The sequence below is a fragment of the Sus scrofa genome, chromosome 9 (genome assembly GCF_000003025.6).
Source record: "Sus scrofa isolate TJ Tabasco breed Duroc chromosome 9, Sscrofa11.1, whole genome shotgun sequence".
In the NCBI taxonomy this organism is placed as follows: Eukaryota; Metazoa; Chordata; class Mammalia; order Artiodactyla; family Suidae; genus Sus; species Sus scrofa.
In genome coordinates this window covers 73,194,033-73,216,076 of record NC_010451.4, presented here as the reverse complement: position 1 = coordinate 73,216,076, position 22,044 = coordinate 73,194,033, and the positions used below count along the sequence as shown (strand labels likewise).

General features: G+C 37.1%; 1 protein-coding gene across 4 annotated transcripts in view; it reads right to left on the bottom strand.

The window, feature by feature from the left end:
- The window catches only part of VPS50 (VPS50, EARP/GARPII complex subunit), a 140,956-nt gene continuing 119,155 nt past the window's right edge, over window positions 244-22,044 (bottom strand). For all 4 annotated transcript variants that reach the window (XR_002347039.1, XM_021102384.1, XM_021102385.1 and 1 more), the window contains 7 exons: window positions 18,550-18,630; window positions 12,811-12,959; window positions 11,643-11,739; window positions 10,422-10,580; window positions 6,782-6,903; window positions 4,263-4,452; window positions 244-1,774 (listed from right to left, as the gene is read on the bottom strand). Coding sequence is in view for 3 of the 4 variants with exons in the window: in XM_021102384.1 (XP_020958043.1) it covers window positions 1,655-1,774; window positions 4,263-4,452; window positions 6,782-6,903; window positions 10,422-10,580; window positions 11,643-11,739; window positions 12,811-12,959; window positions 18,550-18,630 (918 nt within the window). In the remaining variant the exon portion in view is untranslated. The remainder of the gene's footprint in view (window positions 1,775-4,262; window positions 4,453-6,781; window positions 6,904-10,421; window positions 10,581-11,642; window positions 11,740-12,810; window positions 12,960-18,549; window positions 18,631-22,044) is intronic.

The following is a 22,044-nucleotide window of genomic DNA, read 5'->3' as shown; positions in this document are numbered from 1 at the left end:
CACAAGGACTGAGATTATCTCACAGTTTGTTTTCTTCAAGTAGCTGCAGACAGATACGGGCTACCAGCAGAATCTACCTTACAAGTACACAGTCTAGTTCCACATGTAGATCATAATGGCACCAAATTCATACCTTTTTGTCAGAGGGAGGAGTTCTCCTCATTATTAAATTGACAGCAAATGAACAGGGAAATGAGAGGGTGAAAATAAAAAAACTCATCACACAGACATATACTAACACCCCTCACACAGACATATTCTCCAAATGCCTCCTGTTATCCTATGCCAGTTATGGGTACCTGCAGGGACCAATGGACCCTGAGTGGCAGTCATCTGCTTGTCACCTCTGTGCTTAATCACATGCCACACTATGCCCTTCGCTGCAGCACCACAGCTCTCAGAAGGCACACAGGACACAAGGCCTGTTTCTCATGAGGTGCTTTAGGATTCTGTGAGCTGTTGATATTACAGGTCATGCCCAGCAATCCCAACACTATACAAACTTCTACTCCGCAGTTAGAAATAACATGCAAAACATTTAAAGGTTGGCTAGAGTGCACAGGAAATTGATTTTCATGTCATACATGTTGGTGGAAGATCCCTGGCTTCAAAACAAAGTTTAAAGTAACAGTACATAGTTACTGAAGACGAACTGAGTTCCAAAGTTTATCACTGGCTAAACTGACTGCATCTGTGGGACAAAGCAATCAGTTACGAATGGCACACATATGACCCTATATTTCTTTCCCTGAGTCAGAGAGCCAGGTTTTGCTGTTCTAAGACAAAAGGTGAATCTAAAGACAGCAAAGTTTACATGAAAAAGTGTCCCATACGAGAAAAAAAAAAAAAAAAAAGGTAAGGGAGGAAATCTCACAATCACCATTCTGTATGCTACTCAGGGCCTAATAGATTTACCCAATGAAATTACTTTTCACCACTGGCTTCAGGATATAAGATCATTAAAATTAGAACATGCTTAAAAAAAAATTCCATTATAGTTTCATGAAATCTGTCTGCTGTGGAAAACATCAAAATGCAGTCTCATATAGGCTGTACCATGTTAGAGTATAACATTTATTAAATTTCATCATTTATGATCACTGTGTCATAACCAAATAAACCCTAACACAAACTTTGACATTTAAAAACACAAGGAGCATATTGATTTTTCAACTATTTTGCTTACATGTACTTTTCAATTGTCATGCAGTGCTCATAATTAGGAGATACTATACATTAACCCTCTCATATTATGCTTATTAAGAACCAAATTCAGAGGGTAGAAAAATGCCAACATAAATTCATTCTCCAAACTGCCCATGGATGTATTGTCACTGTTCCTTCTAATCATATACTTAAGGTACATTCTTCAGTAAAATGTGTAATTGTTGTCACATAACAATAGTTCCGATGAGGCAATACCATTTCAAGAAAGGAATACATCAAATGAGACCAAAAATTGAAGAGCAGAGGTAAGAGCATATAAAAGTCACATGAGAACACCACATAAACTTCCATGTTTCCCCCTTTCCAGGTGCAAAGAACATGCACAAAGTTTTCTTAACACAGTTGTCAGGAGTGCATGAAACACTGGCTGCCACATCATATATGTTGGGAGACGATCGATGCCATTAAGGAGAAAGGACTGTGTTCTTTATCTTTTGGGTCTGTCTATGTCATCTACAGCTGAGAGAAGTTTCTGTCTTGCTTTCTTATTGATGTGTGATCCCAGGCAAACATTTACCAGATTGATCAGCTGCTTCGTTGAATACTCCTGCTCGAAAAAAAAGGAGATTTTGAATTTAGTACACTAAAACACATGCATGTGGTCAATGGGGGAAAAAAAGAACAGGCAGATAGAGATTAAGGTCTCGGTGGGTAGTTACTGAGCACTACAAAGCAGTGAGAAGCAGTGGAAACTGCAGTTGAAACACGGAAGACGAACTGCTTACAGAGCTGTACTAGTAGGCAATAAGGAAATTTTAGAAGACATTTGAAATAAGAAGCACAAGAATCTTTTTAATGTGGCAGGTGACATGCCTATGCTTCTTATTACTTTTGCACACAGCCCACGTGTTTCTGTGATAATCTTTGTTATTAAGTTCTCAAAATACACTGATAATTCACATTTTTAAAATTCTACTAAGTCAGTAGTTTCTGGCACTGCTCATTTTGCAAATATTTTGGGTAAAAGAAAAAAAAATCTCCAACCCCAGAACAACTCTTCTGAGATGTAATAAATGAATAAGGTAACAAAGATCAGAAAGTTACTGGTTTTTAGACCCTTGTACTGGTAGCTAGAAAGTAGAGACTATAGTTGGCCTTGAATGATACAGGGATTGGGGTGCTGACCCTCCACGCAGTTGAAACTCTGCACATAATATAGAGAAGGCCCTCCTATCTGAGGTTCCACTGTGTCCAAGGAGTCAACTAACTGAGGATAATGTAGTACTATAGTATTTACTGTTGAAAAGAATATGCATATAAATTTAAAATGTACAGTTCAAATCCATGTTGTTCAAGAGTTAGCTATTTAAGTATTTGTTGCTATACAGGTCCACTTGGTTCCTGAATTTCAGGTAAGTTGTTAGGAGGACCATGAATAGGAACTCAATAGAAAGTGCCACACCTTGATTTGGCTCTGGAGGAAGAGCAAGAGTTCAGCTAGGAAAGAAGGCTGTGTACTCTCATCTGATAAGAAAAGAACATGCCTTCACTGGAGGTAACCAATAAAGACCATACAATTTCAAAATATGAGAAAGAATTCATTCAGAAAATTCAGCAAACCACTCAGTTTGTGTATCTGATCTGAGAGCACGGGAAAGCACCTGGTAGATTCTCCCAATTAATCACTCAACATTTAGAAACTACTACCCAGCACTGCCCTGGACACTGCAGGGAGTTCCCCAGCACAGAAGACGATTCCTGCTGCTGGGAAAATTTCACTGTTATGAGTATCAGTTAGTTGCAACTCTTCCAAAATAATGAAGCTACACATTTTAGTCTCCTATATTAAAAGAAGAAACTCTAAAATGGGCATTCTTCTTACATTAAATAAGGGATCTCTAAGAGCTGTAAGTTTTCTCCTCAGCTACTTGTCTTTATACCTCAAACCCCTTCCTCAGCACAACCCCTAAGTGTTTCCACCTTACTTTATTAAATGGATTCTAGCAATATTTAGCAATCCATTAGAATTTTGGTTCTTAAATGACAGAGGTCTGTGGGACAAAAAGTGGTGACTATTTCCTCAATTCTTGTGCATTGATCAAAACTATTGAAAATTACATGAATGTTTCTACTTTGCTCTCAAAGATCTGAAACTGTCCTACATTTACCCAGAACTCAGGCTAATGGTCCAGGCTAAAATTCAGTTCATTTTTCTACAGTGTTGAACATATCAGCCTGATAAAGTAAACAGCAATAATTCCTTACTTCCTTAGCTAGTCAAAGGAAATAAGAATTTGCTCAGCTTTTACACATGATGTTTATAGTATTAATAAATGTGAACACTAGAGTTACTGACAGAATAAGATTTGGTGGTAATTTTATTACTTCCCATATTTTCATTAAATCTGTCTTAACATACTGCCTATCTAGACAAATGTAACAATCACAAGGAAAAACTCCCCATATTGAGCCTGCTCTGCTGATAAATGCTGAACTGTATCAAAAATACAGCATCCTAAATAGCTTTTCTTATAAATAGTATTTTTCTCTACTTATCTATACATTCACACAAAAGAAAAATAATCTAATTTACACCTAAGATAAAATCTAATGTAGGATGAAGTTAAATTTAGCTATTTAAATATGAATATATACCATCATCACTACTACATATCAGCGTGTTCAGACTGTCACGCATTCACTGTGGAGGCTACAAGAGAGCTGAAGTTATATAACAGACTTCGGCTTGTGAATCATTTCATTGTTGCTACGTTCAATCTGTCTTGATGTTAACCAGCTTCAGCCTTTTCTGACCACACAGCTGCAGAATAAACACAACTCAAGTTCAGACTCTGGGTATCTTTCCAGATAATTACTGTTATAGCTCACAAAGTATCAAAAGGATTTGATTAGACAAAGGGCACTGCATAGACACAGCGTGAATATGATAAAGAACAGGCCTAAGTAGTTCACGCTAAAAAAGCAAATGCTTCTTTCTACTTTACCCTTATGATTCTGAATTATATGACATACCAGACAGGAAGAGCACAAAGGAAAAGGAAAACAAACTTAATTAACTGCTTCTCAGCTCTCACCCTATGCTCTTTGATCCAGCGTTCCATGTCATTCTCAGTTAGGTAGTAGGCTTTAATATAGGTTTCCACAAATTCTTTATCAGGAATGGGCCGGATATCTGTGAGTTTTTCAAGTTTCATTAAAAACTGTTGAAAATCCAATTGCATCAAGGCACGACCCTCATTACTGCACTTCTTGACGTTGGCATATCTAACGTGTACAATAAGAGAAAAACACAAACAAATGCTATGGTTAAAAAAGAAACCTTAAGGTACTTGAACTTTTCTTTAACCCACATTTGGTGAGATTCTATGAGAGGGTTATAGAAAAAAGAGCACATGAGCCTGAGTCAGAAGGACTGGACTGTACTTGGGCTGTCATTCAGCAGTCATTTTACCTGTCTGGGCCTCTGTTTCCTCATTTGCAAAGCAAAGAGTTCAAATAACTTCTAAAGTTCTTTGCTGCTCTATAGACCACAGTTCTATACCCTCAATTAACACAATCATCTGTAAATTAATCTGGTATTCTAGTTAATCTGACTGCCAAGAATTATTTCTAAAAATAACTCATGAATATTCCCAAGCAGTCCTAGCTTCATAAAACTGCTATTTTACCAACTCAATGCAAAGGGAACAAATAAAATACTTTTCCCATAACCATGCCGCAAACCTAAGAAACATGTGAGCATGTAAGTATAGAAAGTATATATTTCATAATAAAACATTTCAAAGGGAGTTCCCATTGTGGTGCAGTGGAAACGAATCCAACTAGTATCCACGAGGATGCGGGTTTCATCCTTGGCCTTGGGTCAATGGGTCCGAGATCCAGCATTGTTGTGAGCTGTGGTGTAGGTTTCAGACTTGGCTCAGAGCCCATGTTGCTGTGGCTGTGGTGCAGACCAGCAGCTGTAGCTCCGATTCAACTCCTAGCATGGGAACTTCCATGTGCTGCAGGTATGGCCCTGAAAAGCAAAAAAAAAAAAAAAAAAAAAAAAAAGAACAAAAAAACAAAACAAAAAACAAAGCACTTCATAGACTTATTCTGATACCCTATGCTACTGAAAAAACTGTGCTTTAAGGTGGACTAGTAATAAGAATAAATATGTTAGTCCCAACAGTACAACATTTTTTTATTCCTAAGTCAGTGTCTCATTCCTTCAATCATAGAAAATGTGGAGAATCCAAGCCTAAGGAACAAGGTACTTCTCCTAAGGAAATCTTCAAGAAATCATATTATTTCAAGTGACCAAGCTTTTTATTTTTTAAAGTGGTTTATACAAAAATATAACATTCGTTATTCACTTTTCTACTATTAAACACATTTACTAACAGTATTTTCTAGGCATGATTATTGACACAGCCATTTTGGGATTTATGGCACTGTTGATTTCAATAGAAAATGCCAAGATTGGTGTCAGTTTGTTAATACATTTTAATACATTTTTTATACATACCATGTTTCTAATACATTTTTTTATAAGAAATAAGAATGATGAGAAATCAGAGAAGTGATAGGGCAAAAATTCAACTGATGTGCAGTTCTAGATCACTGTGAATGGTCTTTGAAATAGTCTGATTTCCTGGGATATTTTAAAGGCATTATTGACTCGTAATTGTGTTCTAGATGTTATGGGCAGAGCAATTACTTTAGATCTGTAAACTCAGCATGTGAAAGATCTATACAGTTCACACTGAAGTAATAATGATGTCATTAACACGGATAACAGTGGTGATGAGGACTGACTTTGCCATTAGAAATCAGGAGTTCGGGAGTTCCCATCGTGGCTCAGTGGTTAACGAATCCAACTAGGGACCATGAGGTTGCAGGTTCGAGCCCTGGCCTCGCTCAGTGGGTTAAGGATCCGGCGTTGCTGTGAGCTGTGGTGTAGGTCGCAGATGCGGCTGGGATCCCGCGTTGCTGTGGCTGTGGTGTAGGCTGGCAGCTACAGCTCCAATTGGACCCTAGCCTGGGAACCTCCATGTGCCATGGGAGCAGCCCTAGAAAAGGCAAAAAGACAAAAAAAAAGAAAGAAAAAAGAAATGAGAAGTTCATAAGCCCCCTAAAAACTGTGTGAACTTGAACACATTGCTGAATCTCTTTAAGCCTTGGTTTTCTGAAGCTAGGTTATCTCTCTGTTGATAAAACAGAGTATAACACCATCAAAGAGAGTTTATATTAGGACTTGATAGAATTCTCTGAAGTGTTTGGTTCAGTAAATGACACATAGTGTTCAATAAACATTACGTATAACCATCATCATCACAGTAATTATACTGGGTAATAATGTTATTAGTTTAACTTTCAGATAACTATTAGACTAGCTGACGCTAATCACCAGCAAGAAAAAAAGTGACACAGCGAGCTTTAAGGTTTCTTCTCTGATTATATTCCAAAATCAAATCTGAATTATTATGGGACTGTCTGCTATTTATCATTATCTCTACCTATTCTCTCCATCCATTAGTGATAACATATATTATTATTCATATATTATGATTTATCATTGAAGAATCAGATAATGCTTTCGTGAAAAACTTACCCTTCTACAATAGTTCTATTAGCCAGGCGTATGCAATGTTCCCAAAGGATATTAGACACAGGCAGGGGTATCCGAACTTTCTTAGAAACTTCATTTAACCTCATGTTAAACTGCTCAAATTCCTAAGGAGACAAAAATCATGGCCATATGTGAATATAATTAAAATGCTACACTGCTTTCCCATCTTAGAGGCAATAAATAAATAAATAAATAATGCCAAAGATAAAGTGGATTTAAGGTGAAGTGTTTTTTTAAGGACATCAAATTGAATATGTTGTAACACAGAGCACACCACATTTCATCTCAAAGAAATAAGTGTCATTAACTAATTAAACAATGATAACGGTGTTCAAATGTTTCTATATCTCAAATTTTTCTATGTCAGTATGAATTACAAAGGCTTAATAACCTAATATGTCTTTAAAAATATCTTCGAGAAACACAGATTTTTTCTCTTTTTTTCTTTTTAGGTCTTCACTCGCAGCATATGGAAGTTCCCAGGATAGGGGTCGAATCGGAGCTGTAGCCGCAGGCCTACACCACAGCCATAGCAATGTGGGATCCAAGCCGTGTCTGTGACCTACACCATAGCTCACAGCAAGGCCAGATCCCCAACCCACTGAGCGAGGCTGGAGATTGAACCCACATCCTCACGGATACTAGTCAGATTTGTTTCCACCGTGCCACAACAAGAATTCCCAAGAAACACAGATTTTTCAAAAAATGTTTTACTGAGCTTTCAACTCAGAGTGAACTACTTGTAATTTGTAGCTGTATTCCTTAGAGAGCACTCGGATAAATTATTCTCTTTTCTAAACGTTCTTTTAAAGTAAATAAATCATTACATACTGAATGATTCAAAAGTCATGTAATAGCTATAAATTTTTAGCAAAAAACTCTGTAATATTTTATCTCGCTACCTACAGAAAAACTGAACATTTTTATTACTTACTAGTAATACCACCATACTAAAAATACATGATACCACTCTACTAAAAATAAAAATACATATAACTAGACAATTTCTTTCTTTTTTTTTTTTTTTTTTGTCTTTTTAGGGCTGCTCCTGCAGCATATGGGGGTTCCCAGGCTAGGGGTCAAATTGGAGCTGCAGCCGCCAGCCTACGCCACAGCCACAGCACTGCCAGATTTGAGCTACGTCTAGGACCTACACCACAGCTCATGGCAACACCAGATCCTTTACCCACTGAGCAAAGCCAGGGATTGAACCTGTGTCCTCATGGATACTAGTCAGATTCATTAACCACTGAGCCACGATGGGAGCTCCAAACTAGACAATTTCAACAACTATATGAAAGCAGCAGATGATTTTCCCTCCAAAAAATTTATTTCTGATTTCTCTGAACTATTATCATCTTTATAAGAGTAAATATGACTGATCCTTCCTTGACCATACAGTTCAAACATACTTAACAAGTCTTAAAAATGACTTTTTTTTTTGTTTATTTCCTCCATAGAAAAGCTAAACAATGCTTACAAAGTCAAGACTGACATATGCTCAAAATTTTCCATTCATACACAGGTGGAAAAATAATCTGATCATCACCAAAACTACCACATGATTATTATATTACCCTTTGCTACCTCCTAAATCACAATTTTTTTGATGATTAATTTTTACAGTTACTATCTTTAGTTGTTTATGAAAAAGAAGTGAGTCTATGATTAATTTTTACAGTTACTATCTTTAGTTGTTTATGAAAAAGCTTAATTTTGAAAATCAAAGTGAATAAGTAATTGTTCTTCCTATTTTTCATTTCATGAATCTAGCAGAACAGGAGTAATTGCTACTCTGCATATGTTTCCCTATAGTAAACTCTGCTTTGGATTTCCAAGAATCATAATTCAATACTTTTCATTAATATTTTAAAGATAAATTCATATGTTTACTATATAAAATGTCATTCTACTCATTGCTAAATTCAATGTTCAGGAATGCCTACTGTTAAATAAATAATAACACCCTTTCATTTTACTTATGATTCTTTTCAGGCAATAAATGCAGGCTGCTTTTACCTAAACATTTGGATTTAGAAATGCATCAGAAAGAACAAAAGTTATCACAAAAGTTTCTTTATGAAAGTCTTTAATTGCTGAAACCTAGGTTCAAGTTAATAATCTGAATAACACTGGTTCTTTCTTATAATATTAATGCTTCTTGGAATAAAGAATAACTGAAGCAACTGGCTTCCTACTGGTATGTCTATTCACTGAGGGCAGAAGTCTCTTCTTGCATCTCCGTGAGCACAATAACTAGCATGTTGTAAAAAACATAATCAACTTTTTAAAAACCCAATTGTTCAAAAAAGAAAGGGTATGGTTATTTATAAATTACATGTACCTTTTACATTACAAATTAAAATTCCCAGCTGAAGTCTCCTGGGTGCTCCAGAAATTAAAGTTCCTCCAAGGTGGCAATTATAGAGCACTCGTAGATCTCATGCTAACACCCACACACTGTCAACTGATCTTGGCACCCTTAGTTCCCCGAGTCTGGAGACAGCCCCACAGTTCTGCACTCAGCCCTCCAGAAAGGGCCCAGATATCACTGGGATTTGGAACACCAGCTGAATTCCGCTGCTATCTCTGTTTTGATCTTAGGCTTTGTTTACTGGTTCTCAAGTAAGAGGCAGCTCTTATTTACTGCCTTGGACTAAGCAGATAAGAATGTTTATATAAATGAGATAAGTCAGGAGCTAAGATGGGCCAGTTTTCTTTTCACTGACAAATATGAAAAGCAAAATTTTTCTTAAAGCTGTTTTCATTTTCTTTGATGCTCTTTCCTCACCTCAGACATTCATACAGTTCATTTCCTCGGTTCATTTCCTCACTTCCTTCAAGTTCACTTTAATTCTCACTTTATCAGAGTCCCCCTCTGACCACAGGTAAAATAAATGATATTCCTCCCCACCCCACACCTGCTACTCTCGCTGCCTCTTCTGCTGGTTATTTTTTCACAGGACTATTCATCATCTGACATGCTACATACTAATGTATCTCCTTACAGCTGTCCCACACTGGCATATACATTCCTTGATAGCATGTAAGTTCCTTAATTCTCAACTATATTGCCAGCACCTGGATCTGTGCATAGCACATGTCAGGTAATTTATAAATATCTCGTGATGCATAAATGAAAAAAATGACAATTCTTTCCAGAAACCTCATAAATATAAATCATTAAACACAAAGGGGTCTGCATGACATGACATACCGCAAAATGTAATATGATTTCTGGAAGGAACAATTTAGAATAATCAGGGGTATAGTTTCTCGGTAATGAATATACACAACTATAAAATCTCTTCTAATTAAACAGAAACAGTTTCTTGTCACTACAGTCATGGCTACTGAGTTTACATAATATGAAAGACAGCCAAGACAAACTTAACAAACTCAAAAATGGGAATTTAATGAGTAAAAACAGAAGTATTCTTGGGTACAAAAGAACACAAAATTCAGAAAGAAAGCCTAATCCAACTCAGGGACTTTAATACCTCAAGAATGCTAAAATGTGGTAATAACTACAATCTCATGATTTTAGAGTCACTGCAATTATAGGAAGAACTCTCTTAGTAGAAGAATCATCTTGAACAGAGATGTTTCCCAGAATACTTGCCTTTAACAGTGCATCTACATAAATGTTGTGCTGTGACATAATTTCTTTTACATCCCATTTCACATTAGCCATTAGGAGCAGCATCTGTTCATAATCAATGGCTTTACCGGCCACAATCCAGTAAATTGGTTTGCGTAGTTCACTGGCCGTGGAGACTGTCTGAAATAAATGTACAGAAATGAAAACAAATATTTTCTAAAAGTATCAAATTTATAAAGAATATTCCTATTTCTAGTACACATCACACCTGAAAATAAAACACTATATACATATGGAGATTTAATTTATGAAAATACTTAACTTATGAGCAAAGGTCTTACTCAAAACATAATTTTGAGACATTCAACAAACTTGAGTTCATGGACAATACAACTGTAAAAAACCTACAGATTTCCATGGAGACTAGCAGATTATTTCTCAAATTCTTGCCCTTCTCTCCAATTCCACTTCCACACCACACCTCAAGATTCCATCATCTCTCACCTGCACTATTCTAACGGGCTTTGAGTTGGTCTCCCACCTCTAGGCCTCTTGGTTTGCCATCTAAAGTCTGCTCATCACACTGCCCCCAAAGCATTCTTTCTAAAACACACACCTGACCATGCTTCTCACCACCTGTTGTTTCAAATCCCCCAGTAGCTCCCAGTACCTTTGGAACAAAGCCCATCTCCCAGCTGGGGGCGCTGTTTACCACCTGGCTTCTGCTTCCTTACTCCAGCCGTCTTTCTCCTCAGCAGTCCTCCTCTCTGCTCTGGGAGCTTGAGTTTTCCTCAGCTGCTCACAGGCAGCATGCTCTATCTTATCTGCAGGTCTTCCTAAAAGCCACTACCTTAGTCCAAAATACACTTCTGACTCATCCTCTTTCCCGCCAGTCCAGTTTAAACATCACTTCCTCAAAACAATCTCCCTAGACAACCTTCTCCCAACCATACTCTCTCTTCCTCCTCTAGTCAAGGTTAAATACGCTGCCACTGTTTCCTCTCCCTAATTATACTTTAATGTAATACAGTTTTAATTGGCTCTTTCTCTCACTACACTAAAAGTTATATGAGGTGCTCAAAGTACTTATTTAATTATAGCAATTCATGAGTGAATTAAACTAATATTCTAATCCAGCTCTCCTGGGTCTGGAAGACTGACTACCAGTAAAAAATTAAACTAAATAATGTGTGACAGTCCTATCTTGCTCACAGTTGAAATGATACATAAGACATGTCTGACCTGAGAATAGAACTGCTGAAGAAAGGGTTTTTTCACTGCAGGCATCACAGCATCCAGATGAGGCTGAAGGAACTCAAACTGTTCTGCCAAGAAAACCCTAAAGGGAATACATAACCCACCATGTAAACAAAGCACAGGATTTAGAGCCTGTCAATATTTTTGCATAACTAATCTTTAAGATCGCTGAGCAAAAGTTTAACAGTTTCCATCCTAAAGAACTATCTTGCATTGCCATTTGACACACTCATTTACAATTCACATAAAAATTAGAGCCGAGTTTATCACTGAAAGTGAGCTGATGTGAAAGAAGGGTGACTTCAAAGGAGTTAATCTGATCACCACAAGGTGGAGAGTTATGTTGCTTTGCATATAAGATATGAGGACAGATAACACCAAAGATTGAAGAAAGAATACAACAGTATTTTTGGAAAGGATTTCTTTCCAAGATCCCATGTAATTACACACACCAGACCCATGAATTCACAGATTTAACATGTTTGGGTTATTTCTGACACTTTTCAGAAATAACCCAAACATTCATCACATCTAACAAACTAGAACTTAGCTGAGACACACACGTGAACTTCAGGGCAGGAGGCTCGGGTGCATGAGTGGGAGTCATTCGGCTGGAAGACTGCTGGCAGCCATACCACTTTTCCCTATTTTTTGTTATGTACACAAAAACTCTTAAATTACAGTGGACTACATTTTATGGAAAAAGCCACATTTTAATTTTATTAAAGGACTTGGAGATTTATAAGGGTCAAGAAGTACTCCTGCTGAAGTCAAGGGTCTACCATATTTAACATAAACTGACAATGTTATATTAACTAGAATCATAATTTCTCTAGAAATCATAATTCAGTAGGAAAATACAAAGTACTATACTATAACATGCTTTTCTAAAGTCTTACTTAAAGAAAGGACCACGTTGCTTAAGACTAAAATTTAAGAGTTCCCGCCCTTCCATTCGTAGACCAGAAAATTAACCATGCAATTTTAAAAAAGCAATTGATAATCTATTTTAGGATATACTTTTCAGAAATACAGAGTAATTCAAGTATTATTTAGAAGCAGGAGATGCATAGAGCTATAAGGCTAATTGCACAATTCTTATTTTTACAACCTTTCTTATTTAATGGCAAAGAAACTGTTTTTAACAACTTACAAGGATTCTGTGGCTACCACTCTTTCCGCCAAGCCATACAATGTATCTCCAGATGTCAAAACCACCAGGTGACTGAGGTGAGGGCTCGGTACCTTCTCCTTTCTCTCTTCTGCTGCTGTAAGTGTGGCAGTAGGATCAGCTGAAACTTCCTGAAAAAAAACATTCATACACACACGGTCTGAAACTGCAAATCCAATAGCAATCAACCACGTGATTTTACAGGAATGGAACTATAATTAAAATCCTCTTAGGCATATATTACTTCCACTTAGTTTCAGTTCCCTTTTTCCTCCTGACTATGAGAACTTGCCTTTCTATACTAAGTGAAAATGATCCAACTCTGTATTCTACTATCTGTGTAGGACCTAAAATTGGCCAACACAAGGAATCTTTATGAACTGATAGACATTTCATAGAGATAGAGAGATGTCCTTCAAGAACTTGCAAATGAGGAAAAAGAGATTGCCTCTCCAGGACCAAGCTGGAAAAATCCAGAATTATGTGTGATTAACAATTTCCCACCTAAGACTTAATCAAGGCAACTTTGGTATAATTCCAAGAAAGCAGGACTAAAATGCAGTTCTAAATTGAAACAGAATCAAATTTATTATATATGTCTGGGGACAGATTATTGACCTGAAGGAAGACAGTCAATGGAAATAAAGGAGGGCTATCCAAACAGCAGAGTGGGTTAAGTCTTAAGAGATCCTCAAAGAAAATTACAGCACAAAAATTGAATACAAACAAATCTAAGAGTATACAAAATGTATATCTAGATTACTTTTTTGCTTGTTTGTTTTGCTTTTTAGGGCTGCACCTGAGGCATATGGAGGTTTCCCGGCTAGGGGTCAAATCGGAGCCACAGCCACAGCAATGCCAGATTTGAGTCTTGTCTGTGACCTACACCACAGCTCATGGCAACACCGGTTCCTTAACCACTGAGCAAGGCCAGGGATTGGACCTGCATCCTCATGAATCCTAGTCCGGTTCATTGACTGCTGAGCCACAAAGGGAACTCCTAGATTACTTTTAAAATCAATTACACAGTCACAGATCTCTAACATTTTCCTTACAAATCAAAGAGACATCATATGCACAGGACTCTGGGAGCCTAACAGGTGTTTAATAAAACATTATAAAAATCTTTCTAAAAATCTTTCAAGTTAGAAAATGGTTTTATTCTTCTTCAGTTCTTTTTTATATCCTATTTTCTACTAAAGGTATTGTCTCTCTTCAATCTCTAATTAATTAACATTTAAAAGTTATTTAGGGAACAACTGTGCTTTCTCTAAGGAGAATCAGGATAAGGGAACTATACAAGTTAATCAATGTCACAGCTCCGTTATTCATTTCCTTCTACTAAAAAGGAAAATAATCACCCCTCTTCCACACAAGAAAAAACAAAAACAAACAAACATCACAAAATTACACACTGTTTGATACCAAGTGGTTGCCTATGCTATTTAATTAATCCTGGTGGCTATTTAATCACCATCTACCAGACTGTCCAAGTGAAGAACCTTAGAATCATTCTTAACTCCCCTTCCTCCTCAACCTCCATCATGCCTAAACAGACATCACTCGTTTGTTTCTTCCTCATGTCACTCCCTCACCAGGACTAAGGCCCCATAGCGTTCCTGACTAGACTATTCTAAAAGTCCCCTAATAGTCCTCTAGCTTTTCCTGTTTCTACTCCTCTTTCCATACCATTAACTCATTTGTTTTTCAATAATACCTAGGTGATCCTTCTAAAATGGAGGTGTGTGGTCATACCACTCCCCAACTTAAAAGTCTCAATTGACAACCCCTTCCTTATAGAGGAAAAAAGCCTAAACTTGCTGCCATGATATTGCTCTTCTACAAACAGCTACCTTACCAGCCCCATTTCAAGATGTCCTCTACACCCCAAAGGTCTAGTCACACCACTTGCTGTCCTTGTCCTACTGACATGCCTGTCTTACCAGCTCTCCTCTTGCCTGCCTAGGTCTTACCTCAGTTTTTTAAGTTTGAGCTCATATTCACTTCCTTTCTGTAATTTTCTGTCTTCCAAGAATAACGCCCTTCCTCGTGTTAACATTATGCACACATTTACCTATATGTAGCATAAAGCTTACATTATCAGTTGTTGTTTTCTGACTCCTCCACCTCACCGTGAGTTCTTGGAGGGTATGGACCAATTTTACCCTCTTCGTATCTCACATCTTTGGCAGGCAGGCCTCTTGGCATTAGAAGGCCCTCAGTTAGTTTAAATGATGAAGATGATCCTAAGTATCTTCTCTTCTTATTATTCTCTTTCAAGCCCATTCCAATCAGGCTTTTGTCTGCCCCATTCCAAAGAGTTATTAAGGTTCTCAGTGGGCTCCTTATGGCCAAATCCAGTAGTCAACTCTGAATATCCATCTCTGAATGCCTCCCCACCGACCTTTAAACACTGGAGTGCCTCAGAGTTCAGTCCTGGGCCGTCTCCTACTTAACTTCTACTTGCTAGATGATTTCACCTGCTCCCACAGTTTTAAATGCCCATCCACATTCCAAAAGCTCAGAATTTATATGCTAGCTCTGATCTCTCTCACCTTCAGTGCATTTAACATACATGAAACTGAGCGTGATGATTTCCTCCTGAAATGTGTCCCTCCCAGAAATCTCATCCATCCCTAGTAATGGCACCTCCACTGTCCAGAAGTGAGGTACCATCCTCCACTCTGCCCAGTGTCACACCCCTCTTAAAATCCATCAAGAAATGATGATGGTGCTGCCTTCAAAACAGATCCATTTAGAGAAATATGCTTGAAGAGAGCAAGAGAGTCACCAAGAGGTCAAGGTGACACAAATAAATGGAATGTGCTTACTGAGCACTTAAATGAAAAGCTCCAAAATGGGATCCAGTGTCTCAGCTTATACTAGTATAGAAGGAAAACGAATAAAATCCTCTAAAGACTTAGCCTTTCCTGGCACTAATGTACTAGTACACAGAGAACTCATATTTATGGACTCTTCTGGATCAATTTAAAATTCATTTTTATTATCAAAGATTTAAATTTGGCCAAAAGTCTTAAAGCAAATAATTTAGTAGCACCAAGTAGATAACTAAAAATGAACATTTCTGGTACTATTATCACCTACAGCTTTCTTTCCTTTTATCCACCATTAGACCACTTTTCTTAGACTTTTATTTGATGTGTCTAACAAATGTCCTTAGTTTACAGTTAATTTATATGATAAACAATTTTAGGTGGCATTCTTAAGAACATAATGACTTCATTTTGCTTTTTACAGTTAAAGAGAAGCAGAACTTAGAAGATATGTGTAGAGAAAATAAAATTACCCAAAAGCACCAGAATGAATAGGTTATAAATTATTTTAATAGCCAAAAAATGTACTGAATAGCAAGAAACCAATTAATGACAATGTCAACGCAAATTAATGAAGTGATGGAAATTTATATACCACCTTATGAAAACCTGAGATCAAGGTCTAGTAAATGACAAATATCTTTTTTAAATAATAAAACAAGGCTTATCAGTATGAGTAATACTTTCACATGTAAAACATTGGAAACTAATAGGAAATTTCAGAAAAAAACTTTTACTGTATGGACATAAAGTCTCATCCATCAGAGGAGTGAGGACCCTAAAGAGGCGCTGTCAAAAGTCAGCACCCCCTGTAAACTGAAGGGGGAACAACGGCTCACAAAGTTTTCTGGTCCAAGGCACAGTCTTTGATGTAAGAGATGTAAGAATAAGGACGTAAAGGGAAGATTTCTTTCAAAGACGAGATGCCAAGGAAAAAACAGGCCCATCTATCGATTTATTTATTGGGGAGCAGTGTGTAGTTAGTTTTAAAAAACACATTTCTAACACTGAGTACTACATCATTTCAGGAAAACACTTATCCAATGAATATCGACTGGTATGACAGATGCTAGAGATACACTGTCATCAGTAGATGGGTGGCTCCTGTCTCAAAGAACAGCAAGTTTAGTCCCATTGTTTACTGGGTCATGCTATTTCATTACACACTGTCTGGCAAAATCTGCAGCCTTAAATGAAGGCCTTAAGGGTCAGATCTGGAACTGTGGTTTGACAATCAAAAGCTAGTAACTAGCAGAGATGGCAGAGAAACACTAGAGTGAATGGCTCTAGTGGTGTATTTCAGCCAATCTTGAGGCATTCTTCCAGAAACAATAAAAACTTTAGCTGTTGATTAAGATCTAGAACACAAGATCTGTAGGTCAAGGTTATACTAAGTATCAAACAAAGAGAAGCAAAATTGAAACACTGATAACTGCCAATGGGGTTGATAGCCAATGGATTTTACACTACACAACACAGACCAAAAGAAAAAAGAAATACATGGCTGTGCCAAACAAGGAGCCTTGACTCTGAAAGGATTAAGTGGACAAAAAAACAAACAAACAAACAAACAAAAAAAAACATCAAGGAAATAAGCCAGGTAAGACCAGGAGATGCCAAACTCAAGGACTAGAGTTTATCCATTTACTCTATAATCATTTATTGAAGAGATGCTGTGTTCCAAGCTAAGTGCTATGAGTGTGTGTGTGTGTGTGTGTGTTGGACAAAAAGATCTCCAAATGGTAAGGGACATGGATGACACGGACACAGGTTACTTCCTCTGCATAAACAGTGCTCACTCCACATATGTGCATGTACCTGTCTTACTCTATCCCTGTATCTGTTTACAGATTATTGTCCTATTGCTCTGCTTCACTTTCTACTTGGCACTTATTAGCCTCTGACACTCTGTTATACATTTTATCTGTCTCTCTGTCCCAATAAAATACAAGTTCCGAGAAGATGGGAATTACCTATTTTGTGCACTGATGACTTTCCAGCACTATTAACAATGCTCAGTATACAGTAATTATTCCAAATAAGTACTTCTCAAAAGAATGATTACAAACTTCAACAACAGAAGTATGCTCATAATATAGAGCTTATGAGAAAAGAGGGAAATGATTGCTTGTTTGGGTAGGTGAAGGAGTGAAGGAAAATTCATAGATGCAGAGAAATGCACCAAGTAACAAAAAAACTCTGGCTACAGTGACCCAGCATAAGAAAACCCTTTTTTTTTTTTTTTTAGCTTAAACACTATAGAGGTTCAGCCTTGTTCTGCTACCTAACTTATCTTTTTATTTTTTATTTTATTTTTGTCTTTTTAGGGGCCGCATACGGAAGTTCCCAGGCTAGGAGCTGAATCAAAGCTGTAGCTGCCGGCCTACACCACAGCCACAGGAACACAGGATCAGAGCCGCATCTGCGACCTACACCAAAGCTCACAGCAATGCAGGATCCTTGACCCACAGAGTGAGGCCAAGGATCAAACCCATATCCTCATGGATTCTAATCAGGTTCATTACCACTGGGCCATGACAGGAACTCTATAACCTATCTTTTTAAAACATGCATTTCATCGCATCACTCAGCTAAGAATCCACACCCCCTACCGCATAGCCGACTGAACTCAACTTCTTGAATGTCAAGGACATTTATAAACTGGTCCTAAACACTCTTTGCAGCCTAACTCTCTGGAATATTTCAGGGCCCCATCACAAAGATCTGCCAAACTTTGGGCCAGGCTTGCTCCCATCTCACAGGCACTCGACATAAATACACACATACATTTACATGCAGTTGTTAGCTAATTTCTATTCACATGTCGTTGATTAGCTAATTTCTATTTTCCATAACCCAAAATAATTGATTCCCACTGATTACTTACCATATCAATGAGACTCTCCTGTATTCTGTTTAGAGTTGTTCTTAGTCTACTACTACTAAGGCCTAGTCCTGTTGATTCCAACTGAAAAAGAAAAAGAAAGGCGTGTTAAATCGTTCTAGAGATAATCCTGCAAATGCTGTGACTTCACATCAGCCAAAATTAACTCTGTGATGACTTTTCACTCAGATACTTAGCCTTCAGACGGTTTCCAAACTGAAGTTACAAATTCCAAAATGTCAAGCAGGGAAGTCAAACCCCACCTCTCAAGAGAACAAGAGAACTATTTACACATGTGCCTTTACAGGTTACACTAACATCTATCAATTTAATTAATTTATCAAGAGAGACTTCACCAAAATTTCTTTCCCATGAGTTACTATTTTTTTTTTTTTTTTGTCTTTTTGTTGTTGTTGTTGCTATTTCTTGGGCCGCTCCCGCGGCATATGGAGGTTCCCAGGCTAGGGGTCGAATCGGAGCTGTAGCCACCGGCCTACGCCTGAGCCACAGCAAAGCGGGATGCGAGCCGCATCTGCAACCTACACCACAGCTCACGGCAATGCCGGATCGTTAACCCACTGAGCAAGGGCGGGGACCGAACCCGCAACCTCATGGTTCCTAGTTGGATTCGTTAACCACTGCGCCACGACGGGAACTCCGAGTTACTATTTTTAATCACAAAACTTAAGATTTTTAGTATTTAAAGAACCCAGGGATATGATGGGCCACACAGATACAGGAAATACAAACAGATACGATACATTTTTTCAATATCAAGAATGAGAGAATGGCTATCACTAAAAATTCTTCAGACATTAAAAGGATAATAAGGGAATATTATGAATTTAATGCCAAGAAAATTACCAAACCAGATGAAATGGAAAATCCTTGATAAATTTATAAATACTGACCTAAGAAGAAACAAAAAATTTGAGAAATTTTTTTGTTTCTTTCTTTTTAGGGCTGCACCTGTGGCATATGGAAGTTCCTAGACTAGGAGTCAAATCACAGCTGCAGCTGCTGGCCTACGCCACAGCCAGAGCAACACGGGATCTGAGCTGCGTCTGCAACCTACACTATAGCTCACAGCAATGCTAGATGCTTAAGCCACTGAGTGAGGCTAGGGATTGAACCTGCATCCTCATGGATACTAGTTGCTGAGCCACAATGGGAACTCTGAGCAGTTAATTAATTTATTTATTAATTAAACTTAATAAAAATTTTCAAAAAGTATTAATCCTATATAGACCCTCAGAGAGTAGAAGACAATGTTTCCCAATTGTTTTATGAGACTAATATTGCTCTGAGTCCTAAACCAAACAGAGATACTACAAGAAAACATAACTAGACTCATAAACTTTATGGACATAAATTTTTTGAAATCTTAAGGAAAATATCAGCAAACTGATTCATGACCAAGTGGTATCTGTCTTAGGAATGTAAGACTGGTTTAACAGGCTAAAATTCTATTTTGAAATTAACCAACAGAATTTACCATATTAATACATTTCTTTAGGAAAGAAAGTTATGATTGTTTAAATAGATTCAGGAAAAAAAATTTGACTAAATTTATCCTTTCATGATAAATATCAGAAAACTACTAATAGAATAGAGTTTCTTCAACATGATTATGGGCGTCTATAAAATAACCAACATCATACTCCATGGAGAAAGGCTCAGTGCTTTTTATCCAGGATGGATGAGGGATGAGAGTACAGGACAAGAATATCAACTCTTACTATTTGTATTTTACGCTGTGCTGGAGGAGGTCTAAGCCTTTACAGTAAAGACAAGAAATATAAGGGACACAGATTAGAAAAGAAGTAAAGCTAAATACTATATATACCTCCCTCTAAGCACTGACTTAACTGTACCCTACAACTTTTGATATGTTATAGTCTCATTATCATTCAGTTCAAAATATTTTCTGGAGTTCCCGTCGTGGCGCAGTGGTTAACGAATCCAACTAGGAACCATGAGGTTGCGGGTTCGATCCCTGGCCTTGCTCAGTGGGTTAAGGATCCGGCGTTGCCACAAGCTGTGGTGTAGGTTGCAGACGCGGCTTGGATCTGGTGTTGCTGTGGCTCTGGTGTAGGTTGGTAGCTACAGCTCCGATTCGACCTCTAGCCTGGGAATCTCCATATACTGCAGGAGCGGCCCTAGAAAAGGCAAAAAGACGAAAAAATAAAAAATAAATAAAATAAAATATTTTCTAATTTATCTTATGATGTCTTCTTTAATTCAATCTTTATTTAGACGTGTGTAACAATTTCCAAATACTTAGGTTTTCTGATTATCTTACCGATTTCTAACTACACTGTTATTAGAGAATAACACTATTAGAGAATCTGTATGATTTAGGCTTTAAATCCATTAGGACATATTTAATGGCCAAGAATATATGGTTTTTCTTGATAAATGTAGCATCTATACTTGAAAAGAAAATATATCCTGCCATTGTTGGGTATGTTGTCCCATAAGTAACAATTAAATGGTTGAGAGTGTTGTTAAAATCTTCTATGAATTTGCTGATTTTCTAGCTAAGTTGTTCTATTAGTTTCTCTGTGGTGTTAAAATCTCCAGCTATGATTGAATTTTCTCATTTTCTCTTGAATTCTGTCAATTATTGCTTCATCTACTTTGAAGCTCTGTTACTAGGCAATATACATTTATATTCATTGTATCTTCCAGTTGAACTGATCCTTACACCATTATAAATCCCTCTATCTCTGATGTGTTTTGTTTTCAAATTTATTTTATCTGAGATTAATATATCCACTCCAGCTTCCTCATGCTTACTATTTGCACGGCCTATCTTTTCAATCCATTTGTTATCAATCTATGTGTGTTTTTTCTTATTAAGTATAGGCTTTTTTTAATCCATTCTGACAATGTCTGACTTTTAATGAGTGTTTATTCCAGTAACATTTAAAGTGGTTTGGTTTACTGCTACTATTATATGTTATCTCTTTTTGCTTTCTTGGTTCCTCCTTTACCACTTTTTCTAATTACACTTTTTTTTTTTATTCTACTTCTATTTTCCTGTAGGCAAAAGAGTTAAAAGTTCTTTGTATTATTTTTCATTATTTTCCTATGCATTACAATGTACATTTTTGATATTTCACAGTCCACTTCCTGCTAACAAGGTACTGCTTTACATAGTATATAGAAATCTTGCAGTCTTATAGGTCCATATCCCTCCACATATCATATTAGTTATATGTAATACATTTACATATATTATGAACTCTAGAAAAGAATGTTACATTTTCAGTTTTAAGCAGCTATATGGATTTAAAAGAAATTAAGTGGAAATAGAAAAAAAAAAATCTTTTGCATTTCCTCAAGTAGTTTCTGTTACCAATGTTCTTCATTCTTTTCTGAGGATTGGTATTTTCACCTGGTCTCATTTTCTTTCAGTCTGAAAACTTCCTTCAACTTTTCACATGTTACATATTTGTTGGTGACAATTTCAGGGTTTTTTTTTTAAAAAATTTA